Source organism: Stegodyphus dumicola, chromosome 7 (genome assembly GCF_044657685.1).
Source record: "Stegodyphus dumicola isolate Sdum_Otavi_A_Nest chromosome 7, ASM4465768v1".
Taxonomy (NCBI): Eukaryota; Metazoa; Arthropoda; class Arachnida; order Araneae; family Eresidae; genus Stegodyphus; species Stegodyphus dumicola.
Window position 1 is genome coordinate 164012850 of NC_140774.1, and position 26319 is coordinate 164039168.

General features: G+C 31.1%; 1 protein-coding gene across 5 annotated transcripts in view; it reads left to right on the top strand.

The window, feature by feature from the left end:
- Nucleotides 1-26319, top strand: part of drosha (ribonuclease 3 drosha) — a 144633-nt gene that overhangs the window by 103039 nt on the left and 15275 nt on the right. For all 5 annotated transcript variants that reach the window (XM_085821014.1, XM_085821018.1, XM_085821017.1 and 2 more), the window contains 5 exons: nucleotides 889-1004; nucleotides 5457-5510; nucleotides 8897-9000; nucleotides 12569-12674; nucleotides 18614-18746. In XM_085821014.1, coding sequence (XP_085677140.1) covers nucleotides 889-1004; nucleotides 5457-5510; nucleotides 8897-9000; nucleotides 12569-12674; nucleotides 18614-18746 — 513 coding nt within the window. The remainder of the gene's footprint in view (nucleotides 1-888; nucleotides 1005-5456; nucleotides 5511-8896; nucleotides 9001-12568; nucleotides 12675-18613; nucleotides 18747-26319) is intronic.

Here is a 26319-nt window from a genome sequence, read left to right on the forward strand (position 1 = left end):
TTTAACTTCTATATTCTATATATATTCTTGCAGTATATTAGATCAGTTAGTCTCAAAGTTTTCTTATTTTGTTTTTCTTTCTTGCCACTGTAAGTTAAATATATTGAGAAAAGTTTTATTAATTTCCTCAAAGAGCTTATCTGTTACCATGTTGCATATCGTATCCTAGAAGGGTTAACAATGGAAATCATTTTTAATTTTTCTTACTTAAGAATTTTTTTTCTCTGCATCTTGTTTGTAAAAATGTGGTTATTTTAATTTTCTCCTGTTGTTAAAAGGCCAAAACACTTAATGGTTAAGATAAGACAGCAACAATTTCAGTAATGAATTGTGATTCTTGATGACTAGTGTATCCGACTACATTATTTCTTTATGTAACCTGAATACAAGCCCATCTTCCTCAGAAAATACTAATCAAAAGAATCCTTTTTAAGGTAAATAGCACTTCAGTGTTTTTCCCGAATTAAATAACTTAAACTTACCTGGTATTAAAATATATCTTGTTTTCTATCTCAAAATACATAAATAATCATATTTGTTATTTGAGTGGTTAATGTAAAGAGCATCTTGGATAAGAATAAGACAACAACATCATTAAATATGGACTAACGAGATATGTAAATTTTTCATGTTTTTATAGTAAGAGAAGTTCATTTCTGAAAATACAATAGTTGCTATTAAATGCTAGAAAAATTCATAAAATGTCACTCTGTATAATGCAAGCTATTAAGAATGAAATATTATGCTTTTGTAATTGTGATGTCATTCCTCCTCCTCCACACAGCTTTTTATATTGGGGAAAAAAGAGAATATATTAAATGTTTTATAGTTTTATCAACAAACAAAAAATTTCTTTTGCTTATAAAAACTGGTATCTGCTTTTTTCAGGTGCTTTATTTCTGGATGATGGGATTGAAGTGGCAGACCGAGTTTTCTCCCAAACCTTGTTTACTGAACCAGAGCTTTATGAAGTTTGGCAGAATTATCCTCCTCATCCGCTTCAGGTAAGCAACAACAAAAAACAAAAATACTGAAAGTTTTCAGATTTTACATTATGCCCAGAGGGGAATTTTTTAACATTTTGTGTGCTGCTTTTTTGTATTAAATAGTATATATTCTTCGCATTTAAACCATAAAGTTCAATTAAACAGCAATATCGCAAAATAATTTTAAAATGAGCATGTCTTTAGAAATTCCAATATAGTCTCGCTCACTGAAGTTTTTTTTTTTTTTTTTTTTTTGATCGTACAGCATTTCCAGTGCTCACTTTGAAATCATTGAATTTGTTAATCAAAAATTCGTTAAAGTGTAACAAAATATGAAATCGACAATAAAACAAATTTCAGATTCCAAATTTGGCCTTCTAGATGCCCATATTCATTTGAAGGTTACATTATTCAAAATTTTATGGCTCTATATACCGTTGTTTTATCGCAATGCAAGAAACATATATACATTTATGCAGGTTCTTTGATTTCTTTAAATATTACACTAGGCTTCAATATTTAGTGGCAACAATTTGAAAAGTGAACTGACATTTATAGTGAAGAAATTAATAGCCCTTCTAGGCTAACGCCCTTTGGGCTAAAACATACTTACAGTATTAAATTTTTCATGGAGTATTTAACTACTGAGATATTGTGTAAATCTAAACTCTTTTTTTTTATTTTGTTTATCATTAAGTGAAAACAAATTTAACAATTAGGAAACTTTCTTATTCAAGGCTTTTAGCTCATTTCTTGCTGAGTATAGAAATATCTAAAGAAATTGCATAACTCATTATATTTATTATTATTATTTAATCTAAATTTTCCATTACATCTAAATTTTCTTTCTTTCTTTTTTTCCCCCGTTTTGATGAATGTAGCAAAGCACTTATGGGCTGCCTGCTTAAGTAGGGGGGCATACTTTTGTGCAGGACTAAGTGAATTAATTTAATTTATGAAGTTGTTAGAAAGTAATTATAATCAAAAGTCTTAATGTATATTAAACATTGTCAGTCAGTGTTTGAAAATCTAAAAGTATATCTTAGAATAATGTAATTATTAGACTTTAAAATAAACCTGATTTTTTTTAATTAAAAGAAGAGTTTGTTAATTTTCTTTTCATAATAGAAAGTGGCATGGTTTGTGTAACATGTTACTTAATGTATGAGTTTTCATTTAACAATGCTGTTTCACAAGCTTTTAGAAACATCCATGATGTGTGTAATATCTTTGATGGGCATCAAGTTTGGCATTGGTTCAAATACTTCAGGTCAGATAATTATGGTATCACTAATCTTCCAAAATGTGACAGGCCATCAGATGCAGATAGTGATCAGCTGGTAGCTACAGTTAACGCTGATTTCAGAATACCCAATCATGAAATGGCCATCATGTAAAGGGTGTCTGTCACACACTTACAACAAGCCACTTGCATGAACTTGGAAAGATTAATGAAAAGGGAATTTAGGTACTCCTCAGCTCTCAGCCTAGAGCAGGGGTTGGCAACCTTTTTTGGCCGCGGGTCAAAATCAACCAAAATGCGAGTATTAAAGAGACGTTTGGGTCAAAGATATTTTCGTATTAAAACAGCATTTTAGTAAATAATAAGATATATTTTATTAAGAAAATAATTACAAACATAGTTGAATAAACTTTATTTATAAATTTTCTATACAATATCAATGGCTCCCCTGATGTTGAACTTGTGACGTCAATTTAGTCAAGTCTGGTTTATAGTTAGTCGTTTTAAGTCGAACACAAGCATCTGAATTTTCAATAGTTAACCGGCTCCTGTTCTTGCTTAAAATAAATTTCATTTGTGAAAATATTTGCTCACATTTATAAGTGGACCCGAATGTGGACAAAATGGCAAAGGCAATTTTTTTTAATGATGAAAACCTCGTAGGAAGTGATGCCCAACATGTTGATATCATGGGAAAATGATTATCTTCTGTGTTTTCCAAATCGTTCCGCAATTTCTTGAATTTATCTGTCCATAATGTTGAACTTTTAAAACCAATCATTTCTAAACTAACATTGTCAATTCTTAGATATTTAAAATACTGCAAATTTATAATATTTTCTTCTATTTCATCAGGCTTTATTATAAATGTAAACATTTCTCCATGCTTCTTAAGACTTTGAAACCGACTTTCATATTCACTTTTAATGACCGAAATCCAAGTTTCGAACATATTTAGATTGCGTTCATCGATATTTTCTTTTTCATGTTCCCTTTTTAACAAGGGAAAGAAATGAAATTTTTTAGTTTTTATGTCAGTTTCAAATAATATCAATTTTGAAGTAAAACTCTTCCATTCCTCATACATTTTTTAAATTGTGTGGTTATTTCCTTGAAGTACGTTGATATCATTATATTGGTTCATTATGTCTGTCAAGAACAAAAGTCTTAAAAACCATTGTTTATCACTGAGTTCGAGATCATTTTCACCGATTTCGTGAAGCAATATTTGTATATCATCTAAGCACTCTACAAATCTATTAAGAACTTTGCCTCGACTTAACCATCGTATTTCAGAATGTAATAACAAATTTCCATATTTTGATTCAATTTCCTCCAAAAAAGCTTTAAAGCGCCTGTGTATTAATGCTGATCGTGCTATTATCATGTTTACGATCTTAACAACTTTTTCCATTACATCCGTAAGTTGTGTAGATGGCTTTGTAAATAAATTTTCTTCATGTATGATACAATGAAACAATAAAAGTGAACGGCAGATGGCTTTGCAAATAAATTTTCTTCATGTATGATACAATGAAACGATAAAAGTGAATGGCCCAGTTTATTTTCCATTAGTTTTACAAATCCAACAGTTTTTCCTCTCATGCTTGGAGCACCGTCAGTTGTTATGGAAAACAATTTACTTTTTAAATCCAATACTTGCCCATTTTTGAAATTTGTAAACTCTTGTACTTGACGAAAAATATCAGTGCCTTTGGTGGTGTCATTCATTGAAGCAAGAACGCATAGTTCTTCATTGACATTCGAGCTATTTATTGATGCAAATCTAATAATTATTGCAAGCCTATCAATACTATTTATGTCGGTACTTTCGTCAACTGCAATGCTAATTATGTCACAAGATAACAAATCATTTTGACCTGTTCAATAATATTCTTGGCCATATCTTCAATGCGACACTGGACTGTTCTAGCTGACAGTGGCATTTCTTTGATTTTCTCAATTATTTGTTTTTTATTTGTGAAGTCATTAAATAAGTATTCGGAACAATTTATGAATGCGTTTTTCAAAAACTCGCCGTCTGTAAATGGTTTTCTGTTGGTACCAATGCTAAGAGCTGCAACAAAGCTGGCAGACGTAACGTGATTGTTGTTGGTAACAAAACACTTTAAGAATTTATTTTGTTTTCCAAAATTTAATACATGTTTAGCAATGTATTCATATTTATCTTCATTTGCCATTTCACTCACATCTTTATGTTTTGAAGAAAAGTGTCGCTCAATATTTTAAGTCCTGGCGGTAATTATATCTGTAGATAAAGTACATATCAATTTGTCACCATTTTTGATACACCCATACTTTTCTGTCCGCGCATCTTGAAATAATCTCTTTTTTGCTTTTTGTTTGTTCATGGTAATTTTTTTAAATAATAATATTTATTTCACTAGGTCAATATTATTGTGCTACTGTACTACACGTGCTATAACTATAACTGACATATAACTGAGATAACGAAACATGCATCCAGGAATGGTACAGTTTGTTCAGACAATGTCGCTGCATTCCGCATACTATCGGCCGATTCCATATCCAGTCAGGCAGGGGTGGGGCGCGCATCCAGAAATGGTACAATTTGTTCAGACAATGTCGCTGCATTCCGCATACTATCAGCCGATTCCATATCCAGTCAGGCGGGGGTGGGCTTTTAACTGATATTTCTATATGTTATACTGGATTCAAATTTGGTACGTTCATAACTTTGCAACAAAAATTTTTTGGGGAAAAAAAAAAAATGTTTGTATATCTTATACTTTATTTTCAGAACTAAAGTGGGTCACTTGAAATTACCAAATGGGTCACTTGGTGACCAACGGGTCATAGGTTGCCGACCTCTGGCCTAGAGCATGCACCAAACTGAATCATTTGCCTTTCTCTTTTGACACTACGAAAGGCTGACCCATATTTTAATCATTTCATTATCAGTGACAAAAAAATATCCCATACAGAAAAAAATGGCTGAGTCCTTTTCCTGAGATCTTGTAAAATTATGCTTATAATTACGAAATGATAAATAATTTGTCAATTTAGCTGTCTATGTTTGCAAGAATGTGATGCTAAGAATAAAGAAGTGTATCAGTTGGCTATGGCTGCATCTTTGTCGTAACCATACTGCTATCATCATATATATGTATGTATATAAATATACTCATATATGCTTTTATTTTGATAATAATATTCAATCATTATTTTCTGAACTCATTTTTCAGGAACAAGAGCCTGGTGGTGATCGAAAGTGGTTGGCATCTGTTCCTTTACTGCAGGTATTGTAAAATTTCCTTCTTTTTTTAAGTGCAGTTACAGCATCTATGTATTATAGGAAAAGTATGAAATCCATAATTTCATTGAATACATAGTTATTTCTTTAAATATCTGATCAAGTCAATTAAAGTGTGTAATAAATTCTAATTCCATACTTTAACTAGTTATTTTATGGAACAATGACAGGTCATAACTAACCAACATGTTTCATCCCACAAGTTAGTATTAGTTACTATACTGGGATATATAGGATGATTTTCGTTAAAGTTCCAAATTCAATCATTCACACACAATATTTTTGTAATTAATGGTAATTTGCATAACTTAATACAGAGATATTACTGTAGTGTAATCTTTTTTCGCATCAAACTCTCTGAGCATCTGTAGTCACCATTCATTATCTCAGAAGAGGATCTGGAAAAACAAGGTTAAATAATGCCATTAGTGAAGTATGTATAATTTGTTCATAAGAATACAGTGATGTGAATAAGCCTGTTGACATACTATGTTTAGAAGACTGTGTTTTGGAAGATGCAACTGTACAAAAAAAAAAGGATTAGAAGAAATACAGATTAGAAAAAGTACAGAAGATAAGAAATAAAATAAATATTCAAAGGGAAAGAGAAAACTCTGAGTAATATGTGGAAATTCAAGCTAGGATGAAATTAATGTCAGATTAATCTCATTTTGAAGCCTTTGTGGGGCTTACAATCCCAGTACCTGAAGTTTACAGAGGATGAGGTGATGTCAGATTTATATTAGTTGTTATCATGAAAATAACTGAATAAAAATTATTTTCAACTAGGAATAAGAAAGGGTCACATAAAAGAGCTGTATTCTCGATTAGTTCAACATCCCTTAAGAAAACTAATTAAGATTGAAAAAGTGCCAAATGTTCTAGAAATCGTTTCAATCAATTTTTACAGCACAATATTTAGATACTGGTCAGGCATTTAAAAAAATGTTCATGTAAAATGCAGTTTCAGTGAAAAATGTATTTGTTTTAGAAGAAATGTTCTGTGCAATTTCAAGTGCCATTTAGTAATCCCTGTTGTGACAAATTTGTCCTTGTTGTAATGGTTTTATTGTGTCTATATACAAATAACATTTTATATGCAGTATAACTCAGCTAAGTATTTTTTTATATTTTAATTATCTACCAATAATTAATTTATAGAGCAATTAGTTATTCTATGAAATTAATAGTTAAAGTATTATATTGATAATTTATTGATACTTTAACTGACTTGATCAGTTATTTCATGAAATAGCTAGGCATTCTATGAAATAATTGAATTATGCACTTTAAAAGTAGCACATATGTTTAAATATTTGAATGCATTTTTTATTTAAGTGCATTGACCTTAAATATGGCAGTTCTGAATTACTTTAATAATTACAAGAAATGTTTAATATTTTTTTTTAATTTTATTTTTATTTATTTATTTGTAATTTCCAGGGCTGCATGTAACTAATGAATTCTGTTATGTTAATTTTTCAAGCTTTTCAAAATTTGTTGTAAGCAGTAATTCATAATAAACTAATTACTACAGTCAAATACCAAAAATCCGCCAATCTGAAATCCGCGTTGCCTCTCAAAATATAAACATTCAGTTTATAGGTTCCGGAAACCGCAACATTGTGTACGAAATATCAAATTGAAAATGCTTACCGAATAATGACGTCATAATTACTGACTAATAATGAGTCATAACGGAAATACCAAATTATTGACATCATGATTAAAAGTTTTTTCCCCTCTAATCTGCATCGAGGTAAAAAAGCAGATGATTCACTCAACTCTTTGTTTTAGTTCACGATTCACGTTGTATTTTCTGAGCTTTGTTATTTCATGAGATTATTTAGTGCTGCCTTTTTTTTTATCCGCATATTCTGTGGATAAATTAAGAATATTTTAAATTTCAGCTCTTTTTAATACAATGACAGATAAGAAACACACTCATGATTTTACTGCTTGCAACATTGAAAAACATAAACATGCTGCATTTGATGGTAATGCAAAAAGTGCAAATTCTTCAAAAGATGGAGGCAGGTTCCACTCCTCGGTTTATAGCAGAATCATATGGAATTGTGACACAGTTGTGTATGATATACGGAAAAATAAAGAAAAGCTGTTGAAATTTTACAGCAACAGTGATTCTAACACCGGAATTCGAAATCGGAAATCTTTGCATGAGGGGAAATCGGCAAACCTGGATGCTGTGTACATATAATACAATGAATAATATAATCAGTGTATATATGTAATAATAATTTAATGCATATAATAAATTATTTCAATAATTTATATATAATTTAATTAAATGTATCTAGTATACCTTATTTATTTTGCACTTTGAGTCTAATATTAAGATTTATCTTTTCTGTCCTGAAATCTGCACAACCTCTGGTCCCAAGCTTTGCGGATTTCTGGACTTCTATTGTACTACTTTTAAATTAATTTGACCTTTTTACTTTCTGTTTCCCATATTTTCATTAAAAAGTTTAAAATGTTAATAAATTTTAATTATTAGAATTTTAATTACAAAAGTAATATGTTAAACAGTGAATGACTGGTATGCATTTGCATTACTTTATATATTCAAGAAGTGCTACATATTTTGTATTTATCATTACGAATACAACACTAGCATTTTTCATTTGATTTTTACTTGCATTTTCCTCTATTGCCTAACCTTTTGGTGGTTGGGAGATTAAGCAATTCTTTCTACCCAAATAGTTGCGATATCTGTCACTTGTAAATTAGTAATGTGAGCTGTGTTTTTGCACTCACTCCAGTGCATAACTGGAATGTGAGCTAAGCTCATTAATGATCATCAAGAGGTTGAAGAATATAATTAATTAAAATCACTTAAAAGCCAGGACCGTAAGAACAATTTGCGTTAGAGTTTTTTTTAAAGCACTGAAATGCAAAGATATTTAAACATTTATTCTTTATGAAGTAATTTTTTATTATGCCATTCTTTCAAATTTATTTTAAAATGCTTATTTATATTTCTGAAAAATGTGCTATGTATAACAAATATTAATTACAAGAAATGAAATATCCGTCAAAGAAAAATTCATGACATTACTCAGTTTGGAGCATTGTAAGTTAAGCTAAAATTTTGTTGTTATATAATTATTTGATTATTCCTGGTAGGCTTAAATATCAAAGAACAAGGGTGGAATTGAAATGTTTTCAAATATTAAAAAAAAAAAAAAAAAAAAAAAAAAAAAAAAAAAAAAAAACCACTTTCTAATTATTTAGGCAAAAAAGCAACCTTAATTTGGCATACACCAAGCTAAGATTTTTGCTTAATTTTAAATTTACTTTTATGTGTTTTTCTTTCATTTCATGAGTAAATATTTTTTTTCTGTTTTTCAGAAATTGAACAAATTTGAGGAAGAGATTGGCATTGAATTCACACATATACGTCTTCTTGCCAGAGCCTTGACACATCGTAGTTTAGGCTACAATAATCTCACACTGTAAGTTTTATTTATTAATTTTTGTTTCTAGTTTCTCAACTCGGTTTCCTTCTCTGAAATTTTGTTTCTCAGATGGCGGGGCATCTAAAAATTGCATTATAACAGAAATAGATCTTCTCACTTCAAGTCCAGCTCAATAATTATCGACTGTCTTACAGTGCCCAGAATAATAAGATGAAATATAATATATGTAAATTGTATGTTGTAAAAAAAAATTCATTTTAGATAATAAAAAACAAAGATAATATGTTATAAAAATTATATTAGAACAGCAAAAGTCTGCTTTGTTAAGTAGTGCAAAAATAAATGTTTTAAGTTATTAATAACAGAAAATAATAACCACTAATTTATTTATTTTAAGAAAGTTGAACTTGCTACATTTCATAAATCATTTTTCATGCTTGAACAAAATTTCGAGGAATAATTATGTGTTGCCAGTTTCTGGAAAAAGATACAGCTTTAAATGCATCATCAGATTTCAGAACTCTGCTACCTGATTTTGGGCTATTTTTTCTTCTGGGTTGAAGTAATTGCAGTTTTCTGTACATAGATCAAAGAGCACTAGCTAGGATTTTGAAAATAGGTAAAATTCAGCAGAAGGTTCAGGCAGAAGATATAAAAAAAATGCCTATTACTTGTACACTGTTTTGTTCAGAACAGCTACTGCTTGATGAACTGTAGCTGAAGTATTTTAAGTTAAAAGTAGCCACTTAAATATAATTTTCTGTCGTTTGCTTTTTAACAATAACTACAGCAGATAGTAGTGTCCTGTAATGTTTTTTCTTATATTTCTTTTCCATTTGTGTGTGTAGCTTTGTGAAAAGCCCACAAATAGTCTAAAATGAGGTGGTTAAAAAATATGTCATGCAGTGTTGACAAGACATGTTACGATCCCAAATGGGAAAGGATGAAAATGCAGGCAAAAGTAACTTTAGGACACTAACATGTGTATGGATAACAATTGTAAAAGTGCTTCTGTTAATCTGTACATTTATTAAAGCATCAGCTTGAATTTTGAAACTAATCAAAATTCAGCTTTAGGTCTCTGTAATATATATAATAGATGTTTGAAAAACATTTGTTATATATACAAATATCAAAGAGCACTAGCTTGAATTCTGGGTTTTGGAAGTGCGATTTATCTCAAAAGCATTAATTTTCAAGAAAGCATTTTGCGAGAATTTGATGGAGATTTGACTTTTTCAAGGTGTAACAATATTCTGCTTTCTCAGGAAACTCATTTTAAAAAAATAAGTATATATATATATATTTTTTAATTTAAACAATATATTTAAATGGCTTCAAAAATAATAGAAAAGGCAAAAAGTTAAATTATTACTGTGGTTATCAAAACAAAGATGAGGAACTTTTTTTATTAATATAATTACCATTAATTAGTCATAAAAATATGTTTTATTTCTGTGCCGTAGTACTGAATTAAATTAATGTAGTCTTTTAGCATACATTACTTGTAAATGAAACCAACTCTTGATAAAAATTTAAGGATAATATTCTAATATTCTTTCGTTGGATGTAAACAAACTGGATGTGTTCCCATACTAAATAAAATTTAGATTAGTACTATAATGTTAATATATAAATAAAATTTATATTAGTTATTAAAATACTATAGCTGACTTGTGATCTGTGTAAATGACTTATTCCTAAACTAAATAAGTATAAAATTTCAAAATTTTGTTCATGCTTGTATTTTGTAATTAGTGAGTATAAATATGATCTATTCTGATCTAAAATTATGAAATGTGTGCTAATCTGCCAAAACACTATGGCCATACTCTTTAGTTTGACCTCTAGCATAAGAAATAATTTTGTTCTTGGACCTGTATTCAACTAGTCTAGTCTTCAGCAGTTGCCTATTTTCCTTTCCAAAGCGAGATAATGATTCATTATCCTTCTCTATTTTTCTTAAGTAAGGGGTTAGAGGGAAAGTTCTGTGGTATTTTAAATAGGCAGGTGATTTTTCTTGTAAATAAAAAAAAAATCTGCCTAGTGAGTCATTCGGATTTATTTTTTTAAAATTTTTTTATTTTTCAGCTGCTGTATAATAAAAAAGGAGTTCTTTCTTACCGTTCATCATTTACTTGTGATATTTTAAGTGAAAAACATGTCAGTAAATAAAGAGCATTTACGACACTGCATTTTGTATGAATTCCAAAATGGAAGCAATGCATCGGTTGCATGTAAGAATTTATGTGCGGTATTTGGAAAAGACATTGTAAATGTTCGTACTTGTCAAAGATGGTTTAGCAAATTTCATTCCGGGGATCTGAGCCTCCAAGAAAGTGATTGATCTGGACGACCATCCAAGATCAATAATGATGTTTTGCGATCCATGTTGGAAAATAATCCACATTTAACAAGTCGAGAAATTGTAGAAGAGTTTGGCGTTCATCATAAAACTGTTGGAGATTACATTAAATCTCTTGCGTTTGTGTTAAAGCAAAGTGTTTGGGTTCCACATGAATTAACAGAAAAGAATTTGTCTGGCCATGTAAGAATGTGTTCATCACATCTGATTAGATACAATGTGGAGCCATTTTTGGACAGGCTGGTTACTGGAGATGAAAAGTGGATTCTTTACAAGAATATTAAGAGGAAAAAAAATCTTACTGCAAACCAGGAACATCATCAGTAACAGTTCCAAGTATCCATCGACGAAAAGTACTGCTTTGTTTGTGGTGGGACAGGAAAGGTCCAGTGTACTATGAGTTGCTGAAACAGGGAAAAACCATTAACGCAGATCTGTACTGCAATCAGCTGGATAAATTGAATGCAGCTATCAAAGAAAAAAGGCCAGCATTAGCGTCCAGAAAAAGAATAGTGTTCCACCACGATAATGCTCGACCGCATACTGCAATAGTGGCACAACAAAAACTTAATGCGTTAGGATGGGAAGTCCTTAGTCACCCACCGTATTCACCTGACATTGCACCATTTGATTATTACCTGTTCAAATCTCTGCAAAATTATCTAACGGGAAAAAAATTCAAGTCTTTTGAAAGTGTTTCTAAGACAGTTGCTGACTATTTTAACTCCAAGAGCGAGAACTTCTACAAAACAGGAATTTACAGGTTACATGAAAGTTGACAACAGATTGTAACAAATAATGGAGCATATATAATTGATTAATATTAAACACATATTTTTATAAATGAATTCAAATATTTTCTTAAAAATACACAGAACTTTCCCTCCAATCCAATATTAACAGCTGCAGCTCATGAGCACCCAATGATGAACACTATTTCAGAGATATTTGTTAAACAACTCCTTGACCTATGCTATCTGCATCATTCCAACAACTGCTATCCTTACAATGTAGGAGTGGCCATCGTGTTTTGAATGGTTAGTATATATAAATATTTTTTTTTAAATTGAAGCTGTTCTTATATTCTTTTATATAACTGATGCCTACTTTTGTGTGGGGGGGAGGTGGTAGTTGAAATGTTCAACTGTTTAAATTAAAAATGCAAGTATGATATTTCTCTTTAAAAATTCACTGAATAGTAGAACATCCTCAAACTAATTTTTTATCCCCCTTTTCCAGAGGTTCAAACCAAAGACTTGAATTCTTAGGTGATACAGTTTTACAACTTGTTGCTTCTGAATACTTGTATAAATATTTTCCAGAGCATCATGAAGGGCATTTGTCTGTAAGTATCTGTCTGCATATGATATGTGTATGAAAGATAAATTTAGATGTAATTATTAAAAAAGTTGAATGTCAGAAAAATGTATATTGTTTACCTAAATTAAAGATATATTTCATGGTTTTTAATTTGCCATTTTCTGTTTAAAGATAGAAATAAGATAGAGTGATGCTGCAGATCTTTTCCACTATAGGACAGCATGCTAGTTTGAAGTTTTCTAAACACTAGAATTATGTTTCTTGGTTAATTATTTCAATAAATAAAGGATTAACATAGGCTGGTATAATTTAAAATATGCGGCACGCAATGAACTGGAAGTTGATCTGTCAGCACTATCCTTATCTTCAGGGCAGATGTTTTTATTTTATTCGGCTTATAATTCCTTACTAAATGTAGAATTCATCTCGATGTACTCCATTTTTTATATGGTTTAAATCAAATTCCTCGTCATTATAAATATCACGAATACGCATCAAATAGTTTTCTAGTTGCAATTTTTTAATTTTGACTATGTGTATGCGTTACACATGCGTGCATTGAAAGAAATGTTTAATAAAGTAAACAAATAAATATAAAGCTTTTTTTTTTTTTTTTTTTTTTTTTTTTTTTGTAAATTTTGATACCTTTTAGATCATAATTACTCTTTATTTCATAAATTACGGTTTCATAATTTTAATTTTAGAATTTCTGCATGCCATCTTACCAGATTTAAACTGATGATCTATAATCCAGAAAAACCGATAATTCGGAATCTCCGAAGTCCCGACCAGTCCGGATTAAAGACTTTTGACTGTATGTATTAAATAACATTCATAGGCATTATAGCAGATGTTAGTTAGCAAGATGCCTAGCATGACATTTAAGAAAATGTACAGCTGATTTTTTTACTGATTCAGGCACATTTAGAAGTAATTCAACATATTTATTCCTTATCGATTGCTCTCTATAAAATATAAAATTCAAATCTTTGTTACATGGCAGACAATAAAAATATCATGTGAAATAAATAAGGTTAAAAAAAATTCTGTTAAATACTTAAAAAGTTTGATGTGCAAATTAAAATAATAAACATACATTATAGCATTAAAATTAGAATTTACAGTGCATTTATTGTGATATAAAAAAGCTAAATCTAGAGTTATAATAGTCATTAGAAATTCAACTAAAATTAACTTTTGCTGTGAAACTGAAAATTAGCTATTCAGATTGAAAACACAATTTTTTTTTTAAGGTTTTCATAGCTTTTTTTAAACTAAGTTTGATATTTACACATGACTATAGACATTTTTTTCAGAGACTGTATTATATAAGCAATCAGTAAAAGAGGAGATTGAGCAAATTATTATTGTCGGTATTTGTTTGTAAACTTTTTTGCTAGTTCAATTTTATTCTAAAATTAGTCCCCTTTTTTCTCTCTGAAATATGAAAAATACATTATAGATTTTTATCAGTCTGTTAGCGAACTAGGTACAGAATATATTTTCTTATTCTTGTATGACACAGTAAAGAAGAAAAGTTACAACTTGTTACTATTATATAATATTTTTTAAGTGTCATACATCAGTGCATAATGCAAACTCACTAATGGTTAAGTGGTTGAAACTACAGAATATTCATATTTCTGTATGAGATCTGTTCCCATTAACTGCATACCTGCCAGCTTTTACAAATTTTTAATCATTAAAAAAACTGTTAGTTTTATGACATTACATGTGAAATTTAGTTATTATTTTATGAATTATGTAATTTTTTGTAAAGGAACAAATTTTTTTCCTACCAAATATAGTGATTTATTGCCAAATTTGTGTTTAAATTACATACTTTTTAGTAGACATCTGGGTTACCACTTCAGTTCATCTTCACTATTACAGTAAAAATAAGGGTTGATCTTTACATTATGGTAACTTGGCGTTTTTTTTTTTTGGCGACCAACTCTCCTTAAGCAACCCTCTTTTTTTTTTTTTTTTTTTTCCCCGCCGCCATTTTGTCTTCACGAAGTAAAGACATGTTTCTTTTCTTTTTATCTACTGAACACTTCTTCCAACAATCTACTAGCCGAATTACACTTATGCTAGAAATTTTATCTAACAAAACTGCTTAATCATGACAAATATTCACTGCAAAATTGGGAAAAAGTGCACAATACCACACTCCTTACGCGTTTTTCAAAATAACACATACACATAAACCATGTACACGTCGACTTATTTTTACTTAAAAAAAATCCCAGAATTACACAAAAATGGCATTGCGCATACTCTTCACTATATCATGTACACTGCTTTTTTCTCATAAATTAGAAAAATTTCACGAAAATGCATAACAATTTTCTGAATCTTTAAACACGGTAAAAAGAACATATATGAAATTACCTGATCGCGAAAAAGTTTATACCCTTTCCAAATATGAACATTTCCACGTATAAAATAAATAAAATATCCAAAAACTTTTACCTCTAAATCATCTATTATATTATACACGTCACCAACGAATTCATACCGCAAGCATTACAAATACTTAGTGTCAAATATTTAAATTATTTCCATGCACGTTTACTTCAACTTAAACGTATACCAAATTCCTACAAACATAAAATTCACAAAATAACTATCATTTAATTAAAATATCACTAAACCATGTACACGTCGACTTATTTTTACTTAAAAAAACATCCCAGAATTGCACAAAAATGGCATTGCGCACACTCTTCACTATATCCATGTACACTGCTTTTTTCTCATAAATTAGAAAAATTTCACGAAAATGCATGAAAATTTTGTGAATCTTTAAACCCGGTAAAAAGAACATATATAAAATTACCTGATCGCGAAAAAGTATATACCCTTTCCAAATATGAACATTTTTCCGTATAAAATAAATAAAATATCCAAAAACTTTTACCTCTACATTATCTATTATATTACAAACGTCACTAACTAATTCATACCGCAAACATTACAAATACTCAGTGTCAAATATTTAAATTATTTCCATGCACGTTTACGCAAATTACTTTACTTCCACCTTACATTTAGAACAATGCATAAAAATAATATCCTCAAATAATTAAAAATACTAACTTACCTATTCTTCTTCAGAATCTTGATAATGTGTCCGATAAACTTTTCTTATTTCTGTTTCAGGATCTTTAAAATCATACTTATAGTTCACAGCAAGGTACCGGGTAAAATAAATAACTTAATAAAACATCTTTACTTCTATCTCGCACAACCTTAAAGAAACACTTATTACTACCCCTTTCAATCCCACTAAATACCCATTTTGAATTCACTTTAGTTAGGGCCATGGGATCCAAAAATTAACGAACACTGTTTCACACAACACAGAATAAAGCCAAATACAAAATTTCCAGATTTTTTCTCGGTTTCCCCCCTTTTCTGATTAAAGAACCGTAATTCGTCCATTAATATCACATGACATATCCCATGATCTCTCATTTCCCTCACACAAAATAATGCGTAATCGGAACTGAGTACTGCTCACATTATTACCAAAGTCCTAGGTAGTAACCTTTATCGCCTCTAAAATGTCGCCAAACTACCAGTTACCATATTCTAAAGATCAGCCGAAATAAGTTCTTAACTTATTTAGAATATGAATTCTTTTGTTATGTATGTCTAAATTTGCTGACCTTTTTTAATTGACTAGTCTTAAGATCATTTCGACTAAGTTGTTTGTCAATTTGATGACAATTTTTTAAACAAATATAATAATGCGTGTACAGTGTTATTAAAATTATATTTTTTTAGAAAATTAACATAAAAATAAAAACATTTTTCTCTTTGCTATATTTTCAAATTTAAATGCTTTTATCTGTCATTTGGCAGTTTTTTTAATTCAGTTTCCAACTTAAATACAGTAATAAATAATATAAAGCACAGTTTCCAAATCACATTTTAGGAAAAGCAAAAAAATTACAGTAATTATGTTAAAATTAATTTCATTTGTCTGACTGACTAACAGTTAGCATAAAATACTCAATATATGTCACTTTTCTAAATAATATTCACTGTACACTGTGATCTGACTTTTTCTCAAAATTTTTAAAATTTCTGTTATCACAAAATTGGCAGTATGACTGAATGGGCTGGTTGCATAAAGCTTTTGTTGCATTTTCCAAGCATAACATGAATACGAGCCACATGCTGTTTTAAAGTTCTACAAAGGCATATCTTAAGCAGATATTCTACACGTTGTGCAATAAACAATTAATCAACCAACCATTGTATAGTATGAGGAGTTTTTTTTTTTTTTTTTTTTTTGTCTGTTTCAGTTTAAATATTTAGTTAATTATTGGTTGATTATCTAACCCTTTGACGTGCGGTAGTCACGCCCTGAAACCACCAACTTTCAAATTTTTTTCTCCTCTTCTTTCTGAACTTTTTGAGTGAAAATCAATTGATTACTGATCTTTTACCTGTAAATAACACAAAATGACTGCAGAATCATACATGTTTTAAGTCTTTATACTTTAAATCAGCTGTCTTTTAAAAATTGTCTTCAATGAGACAAAATAACTTCCTTTTATTAATATAAACAACTTTAAATTTCAAAAATTGTTCATTGCACATCATGATTTCTATCATGAACAATAAAAAATTGCAATAACTAACCTATCTATATTTATGGCATTTGCTTTGTGGGTTCAGGGCGCGACCACAGCACCACTAGAGCATTGTGTCGTAATGCTCACAATCCTCTAGAGGCTCGGTGGTCGCGGCTTGAAACTACTGCTCTTCACAATGACGTTTACTTGCTTTTCAAATAGGAATGTTTATTTTTATTTGGATATAGATAAGGGGCTTTGAAACCACATAGTTATTTTATTACTAAACAATACATGCACCTGCCCAGTGAAAAGGTCTGTCTTTTCCAGAGATTTTTCTCTGACCTCAATACATTTGCTTTCCAAGCTAGTATTGTGATTTTATAAATTATTTGGTGTAGTTTAAATTTAATGTAAATATACTTTGCTATAATAAAAAATATAAATCGTGTAAAAGTTTTATTTAAATTAAAAATATTTTCTAAATATTTTGGAACAAAATACAAATAAATATGAATGGGAAACGAATGATCCGTACCAAAGTCAAAAAGACCAAGCCCTCTTCCCATTAACATAAAAAACCACAAATTTCATATGCCAGATGAAAAGAAGCTAAATAGCGCTGGACATATACCAGGGAAATTTAGAAGATCCAGGCAGTGTACATTTTGTAGCACAAGGAAGAAACCTCATAGAACACGATACATATGCGAAATGTGCAATGTGGGTCTATGCATGTATCAAAAAGACAAAACATGCTATGAACAGTGTCACAAAAAAGTGTTCTTTGGGGGGGGGAGACAGTTTTTTAATCCTTACTTTACTGAGTTTTTTTATCCATTTATCCAAACATTCTTATTATGTAGGTACTTATATTTTCACTGCTATAGGAAAATTACATAAATGTTTATTTTTTTTTATGTAAAATTCTTTGTAAAATAATGTAAAAAATTTACATATAATGCAATTCTTACACACACATTTTTTTTTTTTTTTTTAAATTCGTATAGTTTGTTCTTTATTGGTAACTCACACAGAAAAAAGTAAGTTCCCTGCCCCCTACTACCTCAGTAAGTTTTAATGTCTCAGATGCATGCTGGTTTCACCGTGCGACCACCACCCACAGAACAACGAACAAGAGTAGATTTTTTTAAAAAATTCATATATTACTTGTCTCTAGGCTCATCATATTCAATTTCTAGAGTTTTTAGTTAATTATAAAAATAATATAGTGCACGCAAAGGGTTAATACGAATATTTGCAAATTACAGTAATAGTTTATAACAATTAAAATTATAAATTTATATGACTTTTATTGCATAGTCTTACATTATTTTTGGTTATTCTCTTTTCTGACATTATTTATATTCTCTAGCTGTTAAGAAGTTCACTAGTCAATAATCGTACACAAGCAGTAGTGTGTGCTGATCTTGGTATGGTAGAATATGCAATTTATCCATATTCAAAAGTAGAGCTCAAGCCAAAAGATAAAGCTGATTTATTAGAAGGTAAAATATATTACTTTATATCCTTTTTATCTTTCCACTGTAATAGTGTTATTTGTTGGCTGTTTATCAAATCAAGTGGCTTAATTATGTATCTTAAATTTTAATGCTGTCACATATATATATTTCTTGAACTTGAAATTGTTGGCTGGCAAATGCATTTTTTCTTCTTGGTTTCAGCCAAAAGGAAGCATAATTTCCTAATTCTAAGAAATTCGCTGCCCTAGAAGGTAAAGAACAGAATGAAAAAACAAAAACTATTAAAAATGGATATTACAAAAAATAGAATGATCATGTAATTTTGTAGATATTGTCAAGGAGCAAATTACAATTTTACATGATCAACAAGTTTTTTGAACCTACCTCTGAGAGAATTTAAAAAGCCTGTGTGTAATAAAAGATGTTTTCCTCTTGACTAATTGATAGTTGAAAGTGGTATGGTTGTACCTCTTTCGATACAAGCTGACTAGGGAATCAATGACGGTACATTCATTGACATTAGTTGCAACCACTTTCAGTCCTTGAGTGATTGTTGTGGTGGAGGAGTTAATATTTTTCTGTCTGACCTAAACAATAAGTGAAACCTTAAGAGAAATGGTAAAATAAATATTCTAAGTGGGCTGTAGCTAATTGTGAAGAAAGTAAAAAGGAAGTATTGTAATCCCGAGACGTTTCAGGCAGCATATTTCAACAAAAATATCCATTTTGACTGTTATCAAATGCAAGTCAATGATGTTTTTGTGTGACATCTGTAAGTAAGGACAGAATAAAAGACTCTTTTCCTCCAAAAAAAGTTATAAGACTGCTTTAAAATGAATTCTGAAGAGAATTTTTCGTGGTGTCTGTACTTATGTATGTATCTCGCATAACTAAAAAATGAGTAGCCTTAGAACGTTGGAACCTCTATATATAGGACTGCATAACATATAGACGTGCTCTTCGTATTTTGGTTGCAATCGACCACATCAAACTTATGTAAATATATTTATATACAGGGTTGTTTCATAGATCATGGGACACACTTGGAGGGTTGGTGGAGCATACTAAAACATGCATTTTTTTATAGGAGTGTAGGGTCTAAAGTGACGGGTTAAGGCAGGAATGCAAAAAAAAACAACATGAGAAGAAAATGTGTTTATGTACAAAATCAGTGGAAAGTGCTTCTTTGTAGCAATACAGTATTTACAATAAATGTCCAAAATTGTGACCACCAGTAATACATGCTTGGTAATGTTGCAGAAGGGATTAACGAACATTTTGAAAAACAACAGGCATTTCGGGCACGCTTGCAGCTGTAATGGATAGTTGTGCAACGAGGTCCTCCAGTGAGTCAACGGGAGTCTCGTAAATGATGCTGTTCAGATGGCCCCATAAAAAAAATCCAAGCTGGATCAATCTGGCAAATGGAGTGGCCATCAAACAGGTCCACCATGGCCAATCCACCTGGGCTGGTGCACCATCATGCTGGAACCACATGCGATCATGAACGACAGCAGGAACATCCTGCAGAAAGTCTGGTTGCACCTCTTGCAGAAAAATATGAGAATATAAGCCATTTGTACATGCAGGTAAGAGGTATGTGCCAGGACTTGAAAGAGAAGGGCTAGCTCAGAACTTTCCCCCCTGAAGCAGAAAGTGAGAAGTGATGACGTAGTCATGATGACACTGAGCACGGAGATGCAATTCACAGCTTAGAAATTAGCGTTTTTGAACAAGCGTTTAAAATGAGCTGTATGTGAAAGATAGCTATAATTTGGAAGAGACCATGCTACTGTTGTATGCATTTTACACTGAAACATTAAAAAATTTAACAGTGCTTACTCAATTTTAAAATAATAGATAAAATGCGCTACTCTTTTAACTTTTAACATAAAGTTTTTTTTTCGGGGGGGGGGGAGGTTTTGTTTTTATTTAATGCATGTTTATTTATAATCATTCTTTGTCTTGCATGCTAACTGAGAGAATTTTTATACTGCTTCTAAATAACTATAATAGTAGCTATTTAAATTTACAAAAAAAAAAAAAAAAAAAAAAAAAAAAAAAAAAAAAAAAAACTTTACATTGACATAGTTTTAAACATATATGACAAAATTTCTGCTAATCTACATTTGATTTTTTGCCTAATTGTAAGTTTTACATTAGCATATTTCTCTTCCAATTCAATATAATAATAAATATTTAAAAAATAATTTTGTAATTTATACTTACATCTATATTACAATTAAATAAATGTAAGATTGTTACCTTAATTTTGACAAAATAGCTCACAGTACCTAAAACAGTTATTCAATTTTTCAAAAGTGTGAGTAAAGGAGGCAGGTCTTTTTATGCCAACTACTTTGATGTTTTATACTATTATATTTTATCTAGAATGCAAATCTAGCACAAAATTGAATCAATAATTAATTACAAAGGATACAATAAGAATAACTTTAACAAATACTTAACAAAATTAGTTTGTAAAGTACTTGTTATTCTTGTTGGTACTATTTTGGTACTATTCATAATACCGAAGATATTATTGATTAACTCATAGAAGTCAGATGCTTTTTTATTTCCTGTAAGGTGGAGTATATCTTCTGCGATAGTTCTTGAAAATAATGTTTTCGCTGGAGCGACTTTTTGTCTATTGTTTCCCTTGACCATTAAATAATTTGGTTTTAGTTTGTGACACAATTTGATTTCTTCTGAATCTCTATTTAAAACCTCTTTAATAATATCAAAATTTAAAACAGTTCCGTCTTCTAAAACAAATCCTTTATCTAAAACATGGTTTCTCAGTAATTTGAGGTAGAGCGCGAAATGAAACTTCTGATTAAACTGCACATTTTGAAAAGAACCAAAACTTGGTCCAGTTTAGAGTCATAGCAGAGTTTTCAATCTATATGCATTTTTAGAGAACATCACTTTGAATTCTTGGACTACACTAAAATCAACCATAATGCCTAAACTTAACGTACCATTTCTTTAATTTGCTAATACTAGGTAAAAGGAATTCCAGTTTTTTTCTTTCCAAAAATCATAGCTTTAAAATGACAGAGCTCTTATGACAATGCAACGTGAAATATCTTCACTAGTCCACCTGATTTTTTCCTTCTCTTTCAGCAATACATTAATCTGCGTCTTTATAAAAATACGCTTTAGACGTTTTTCCAAATTGTGCTCCCCCCTCGAAATTTCGCTATTTGAGATTTTAATTTCTGATACCAACTTCTTTCTAGATGTCATCCACCTCCTTTGTCGCTGAACAAGCATTCTAAAAATTTTCTTTTCTCTATTTTTCAAAACTTTAATACAATTTTCTAAGAATATTATTTTGTTCTTCAAATTATCAATGCATTCTTGTTTATCCTTAAACTTAGGTCATTCAGGAATATCTACATTTTCATTTGTGAGTTTTATTTCAAAACTATTAGCATTTGATTTATTATTGTCATCATAATTTATTTTCGGCACAGCATTCCATTTCAACAGTTTCTTTTTGTGGCTATCCAAACAAGCGATTTTTCACATCATCTCCATAAACACTGCATAGAAAATGTTCGCTGCAGATTTTTCCACTCTTCGCATTAATAGAATCTTGTCTTTGACATTTATGTATCCATTCTTTCGTCAAAAGCAAATTCTCATTTGGATCCTTTGGTCCCATGAAATAAAATATCTCATCCTTTTGTACTTCTATAAGTGCTACGGCGCGTTACTACAGCGCAAAAAGCCATATTAGATAAACAATACAATATAGAATTTAAAATAAAAACTGTCTAAAATTATATGTATAAAAATTATTTTAAATATTTAAATTATTAGAAAACAAATATATGTGATTAAAATTAATTTGAGATATGTAACCTCTAGAAAATCGTCTCGCAGCTGAATGAAACTACAGTTTCAAACGCAGGACAGCTGCATTACAGTGACGTCAGACTACTGCCGCTTAAGTCCCCCCTTAGTCTCGCGTCGGCGAGGAGTTGAACAAACGAATGAACTAGCCCTTTCTATTTATCCCTGGGTACGTGCAGGTAAGAGGTATGAGGTAGTCGTGAACAATACCCACCCACACATTCACAAAGAAACGGGTTTGGAATGCGTGTGGGCATGTGCCGTGTGGTTTATGAGTTGCCCACACGTGCATGTTGTGGCTATTGAAGATACCCTCCTGTGAGAAAGTTGCCTCATCCGTGGCAAATGCTATGGGTGCAAACCATTTTCATGCAATACTCTCCAAACGGTGGAATGACTCGGCTGCAGACGATGTGCAATAGCTCTTGTACTTGTCTGAGGTGATTCATGCACAATGTTGAAGATGGATTCTTCAATGCGAGGTTGTTGTGCACTTCTTCTTCAACTCCAAGTGTCAAAGGTGGCTTCAAATGACCCATTTTCACACAGAGACTGATGAACCCCTTTTTTGAACATTTTTTGTGAATACTGTATTGCTGCAAAGAAGCACTTTGCGTTGATTTTGTACATAAACACATTTTCCTCTCGAATTGTTTTTTTGCATTCCTGCCTTAACTCGTCACTTAAGACCCTACATTCCTATACAAAAAATGCATGTTTTAGTATGCTCCACTACCCCTCCAAGTTTGTTCCATGATCGATGAAACACCCTGTATATCCACTCTGTTACCCGGCTCAGTGATCTCAGTTTTTTACTCTTATATGTTTGTAAATTGTGCATTTTTTGCTTTAAATTGACTGATTTATGTTGTTCTTATCTTCCGGTTAAGGTTTTTATGCCCTTAGGAAATCTGCAAACAATATTTGTAGAATTATCAACAATTTAAAAGCTGTAAGTGCGGTTAAGCCTAAGTTTTAAATAACATGGCGGACATGTTTGTTTCAGTGTTGCCACGCTACCTGGAAAACCGGGAGAACTGGGAAAAGTCAGGGAATTCGAAAATTGACCAAAAAATTCAGGGAAAAGTCAGGGAATTTAAGTATTTTTGTCAAAATCTGGAAAAGTCAGGGAAGTTCATACAACGATCCCGCCAAAAAAAGCGATTTTTGCGCCGACGTCGGAAGAGAACTTTTTTGGCGAATTGCGTATCACGCGAGTGTCATTCGGGCAGCTGGCATAGAGCCAATTTTCGAAGCTCCAATTTGATTGTCTTTTAGAAAGGCAAAGCAAGTTTCCCGCAACTTTTGGTTTCCAGTATTCTCGAGAATCGCATGTGCAGTGCATGAACTAAAGAAAGTACCTGTTCTCGTATAAAACAAAATGGGTTTAATCTTAGTATACGGTACCATGTAGGTTAGAATCAAAGAATATGTATTGTAAAGAAGGAAAACCTCTCTGCAACAGACGTGGCTCCGTTCCATCATATAGGGAAACAGCTGTGCATGCATGATATATCTGCTGCCAAAGCTCGAAACCAGTGTCGAAGTTCGAAGGTCATGTTATCAAGAGTTCATTAAATGAATATCTTTTAAAATTTCTTTAACCACTTACGCTAAAAAGACGTGCCACGCACGTCGAGATGTTTTTGTCTCAAACTGCGAGCGACGTGAACACCACATCGATAAGCATTTATCGCAAAAATGAAAATAACATGGTGCACACGTCGCCTAACAACGAGATTGTTTATTTCTCGAGTTACAGCTCTGGATTGCATTCGCAGACGCGGAGCGGCGTAAATGAGACACTTTACCGCTTGCTATATTGTAGCGCACGGCACCGCAACCATGAAGTTTAGATTTAGCGCAAGTGGTTAAATTCTAAAGGAAAAGAAAATATTTTTTGGCGCAAGTAAATTAATTCATGGGTTAGTAATTTTCAGGGGGGGAAAAAAACTACGAAAATCCATTTTTAAAATTATTGCGAAAAATCTAAGAAGAAACGTCCTTTGATAAAACCTTTCTTCTTGGATTTTTCGCAATAATTTAAAAACGGATTTTCGTAGCTTTCTTTTTGTCAAAGAACGTTTCTTCTTAACACATTTCTCAATTTCCGGTACACATCGCGGAAAGGGAAATTCTGGCCGCCAGGTTCCGTCGCCAAATCCCTTGGCATATTTTCCCTCCACATTCTAGCGGCGTAATAGCATTTTACTTGTATGGAACCTTTTCTTCTTTACATAGACCAAAGAATTAGAGATTCTTTGCATAGACGTTCTTTGGTTAGAATAATCTCCATGTATGGTACAATGGGATTTGGTGACATGATGCGCAGTAAACGGGTCATTTTGGTCTTGGCGACAATTTTCAAAATCGTGCCAAAGCCTTACCGTATACAGTCAAAAGTCGTTAATCCGGACTCGTCGGGACTTCGGCGAGTCCGGATTATCGATTTTTCCGGATTATAGATCATCAGTTTAAATCTCGTAAGATGGCATGCAGAAATTCTAAAATTAAAAATATGAAACCGTAATTTATGAAATAAAGAACAATTATGATCTAAAGGGTATCAAAATTTACACACACACGAAAAAAAAAAAAAAGCTTAATATTTATTTGTTTACTTTATTAAACATTTCTTTCAATGTAAGTTGTTTAAGTTGCTTCATTTTATGTGATAATACTTTCTCTTTAATTCTATAAATAAACAGACATAATTTCTTGTTCAGTTACCAAGTCCTATAATTGCTGTGCCGAGAATACCGACTAACTTGTCAAACGAAATTTTTTCGTTTTTCACTAACCTCTCTGCCACATTCTTCATGTCTTTATCCATTTTTTGCAGCAATTCCACTTTTTGTTTGTTGGACATCGAAACATACTTTCGTTTTGTAGATCCTTTGGAAGTTCCAGCATCGGAAATTCTATTTGACATAATCGAAAGTTCAAGTTTACTTTTATAAAATTGCTCTTACAGTCTTCAAAAAATAATAAGCGGGATCCAATTCGAAGATTAAGGAACAACGCAATCATTAACATTAACTGAAATAGATAATTAGATAATTTTAGCTTACACCGTCCGTTATACATTAAACGCGCAGGCGAAAACGTATTCTGCACTTGCGCACACGCATATGCGCAGTAGTCAAAATCTTACGCACACGCCTAAAACGCCTGTGCGCATGTGCCACCGCGGCGCATGCGCAGAAAGTTTTTAGCTTTGAGGTCCGGATTATAGATCATTCCAGATTATGGGTGTCCGAATTAACGACTTTTGACTGTGCTAGAATTTTACCGCAAAATCTTTTAAAACTTTTTTTTTTTTTCTTTTTAATAAATACCTTGCCATTTTGCAGTAAAATAAAAAAATAGTAATCTGTCATCTAGGCTAACCATGTAATATAACTATATTCGCTAAAATATCGTTGATTATTCTAATTCAATTTTTAAGTAATTATCTTTATTTTTATGTTATTCGTATAATTTAATGATGCTTCTTCCCTCTAAATTTATTTATTATTAGTAAATAATATTTCCAAATTTCAGGAAATTTTCTCTGGCATAATCTTGAAATTAATTCTAGCAGTATGATGACATACCATCACGAAATTTAATGCACATATTTTTTCCTTATGTATGCTGCGAAATAAATATAAAATACCTCAATTTATTAAAATAGATTTCTTTCTTTCGTTTAGCTGCAGAATGTCTGCAAAAATAGCCTTATTTTATTCCAGAT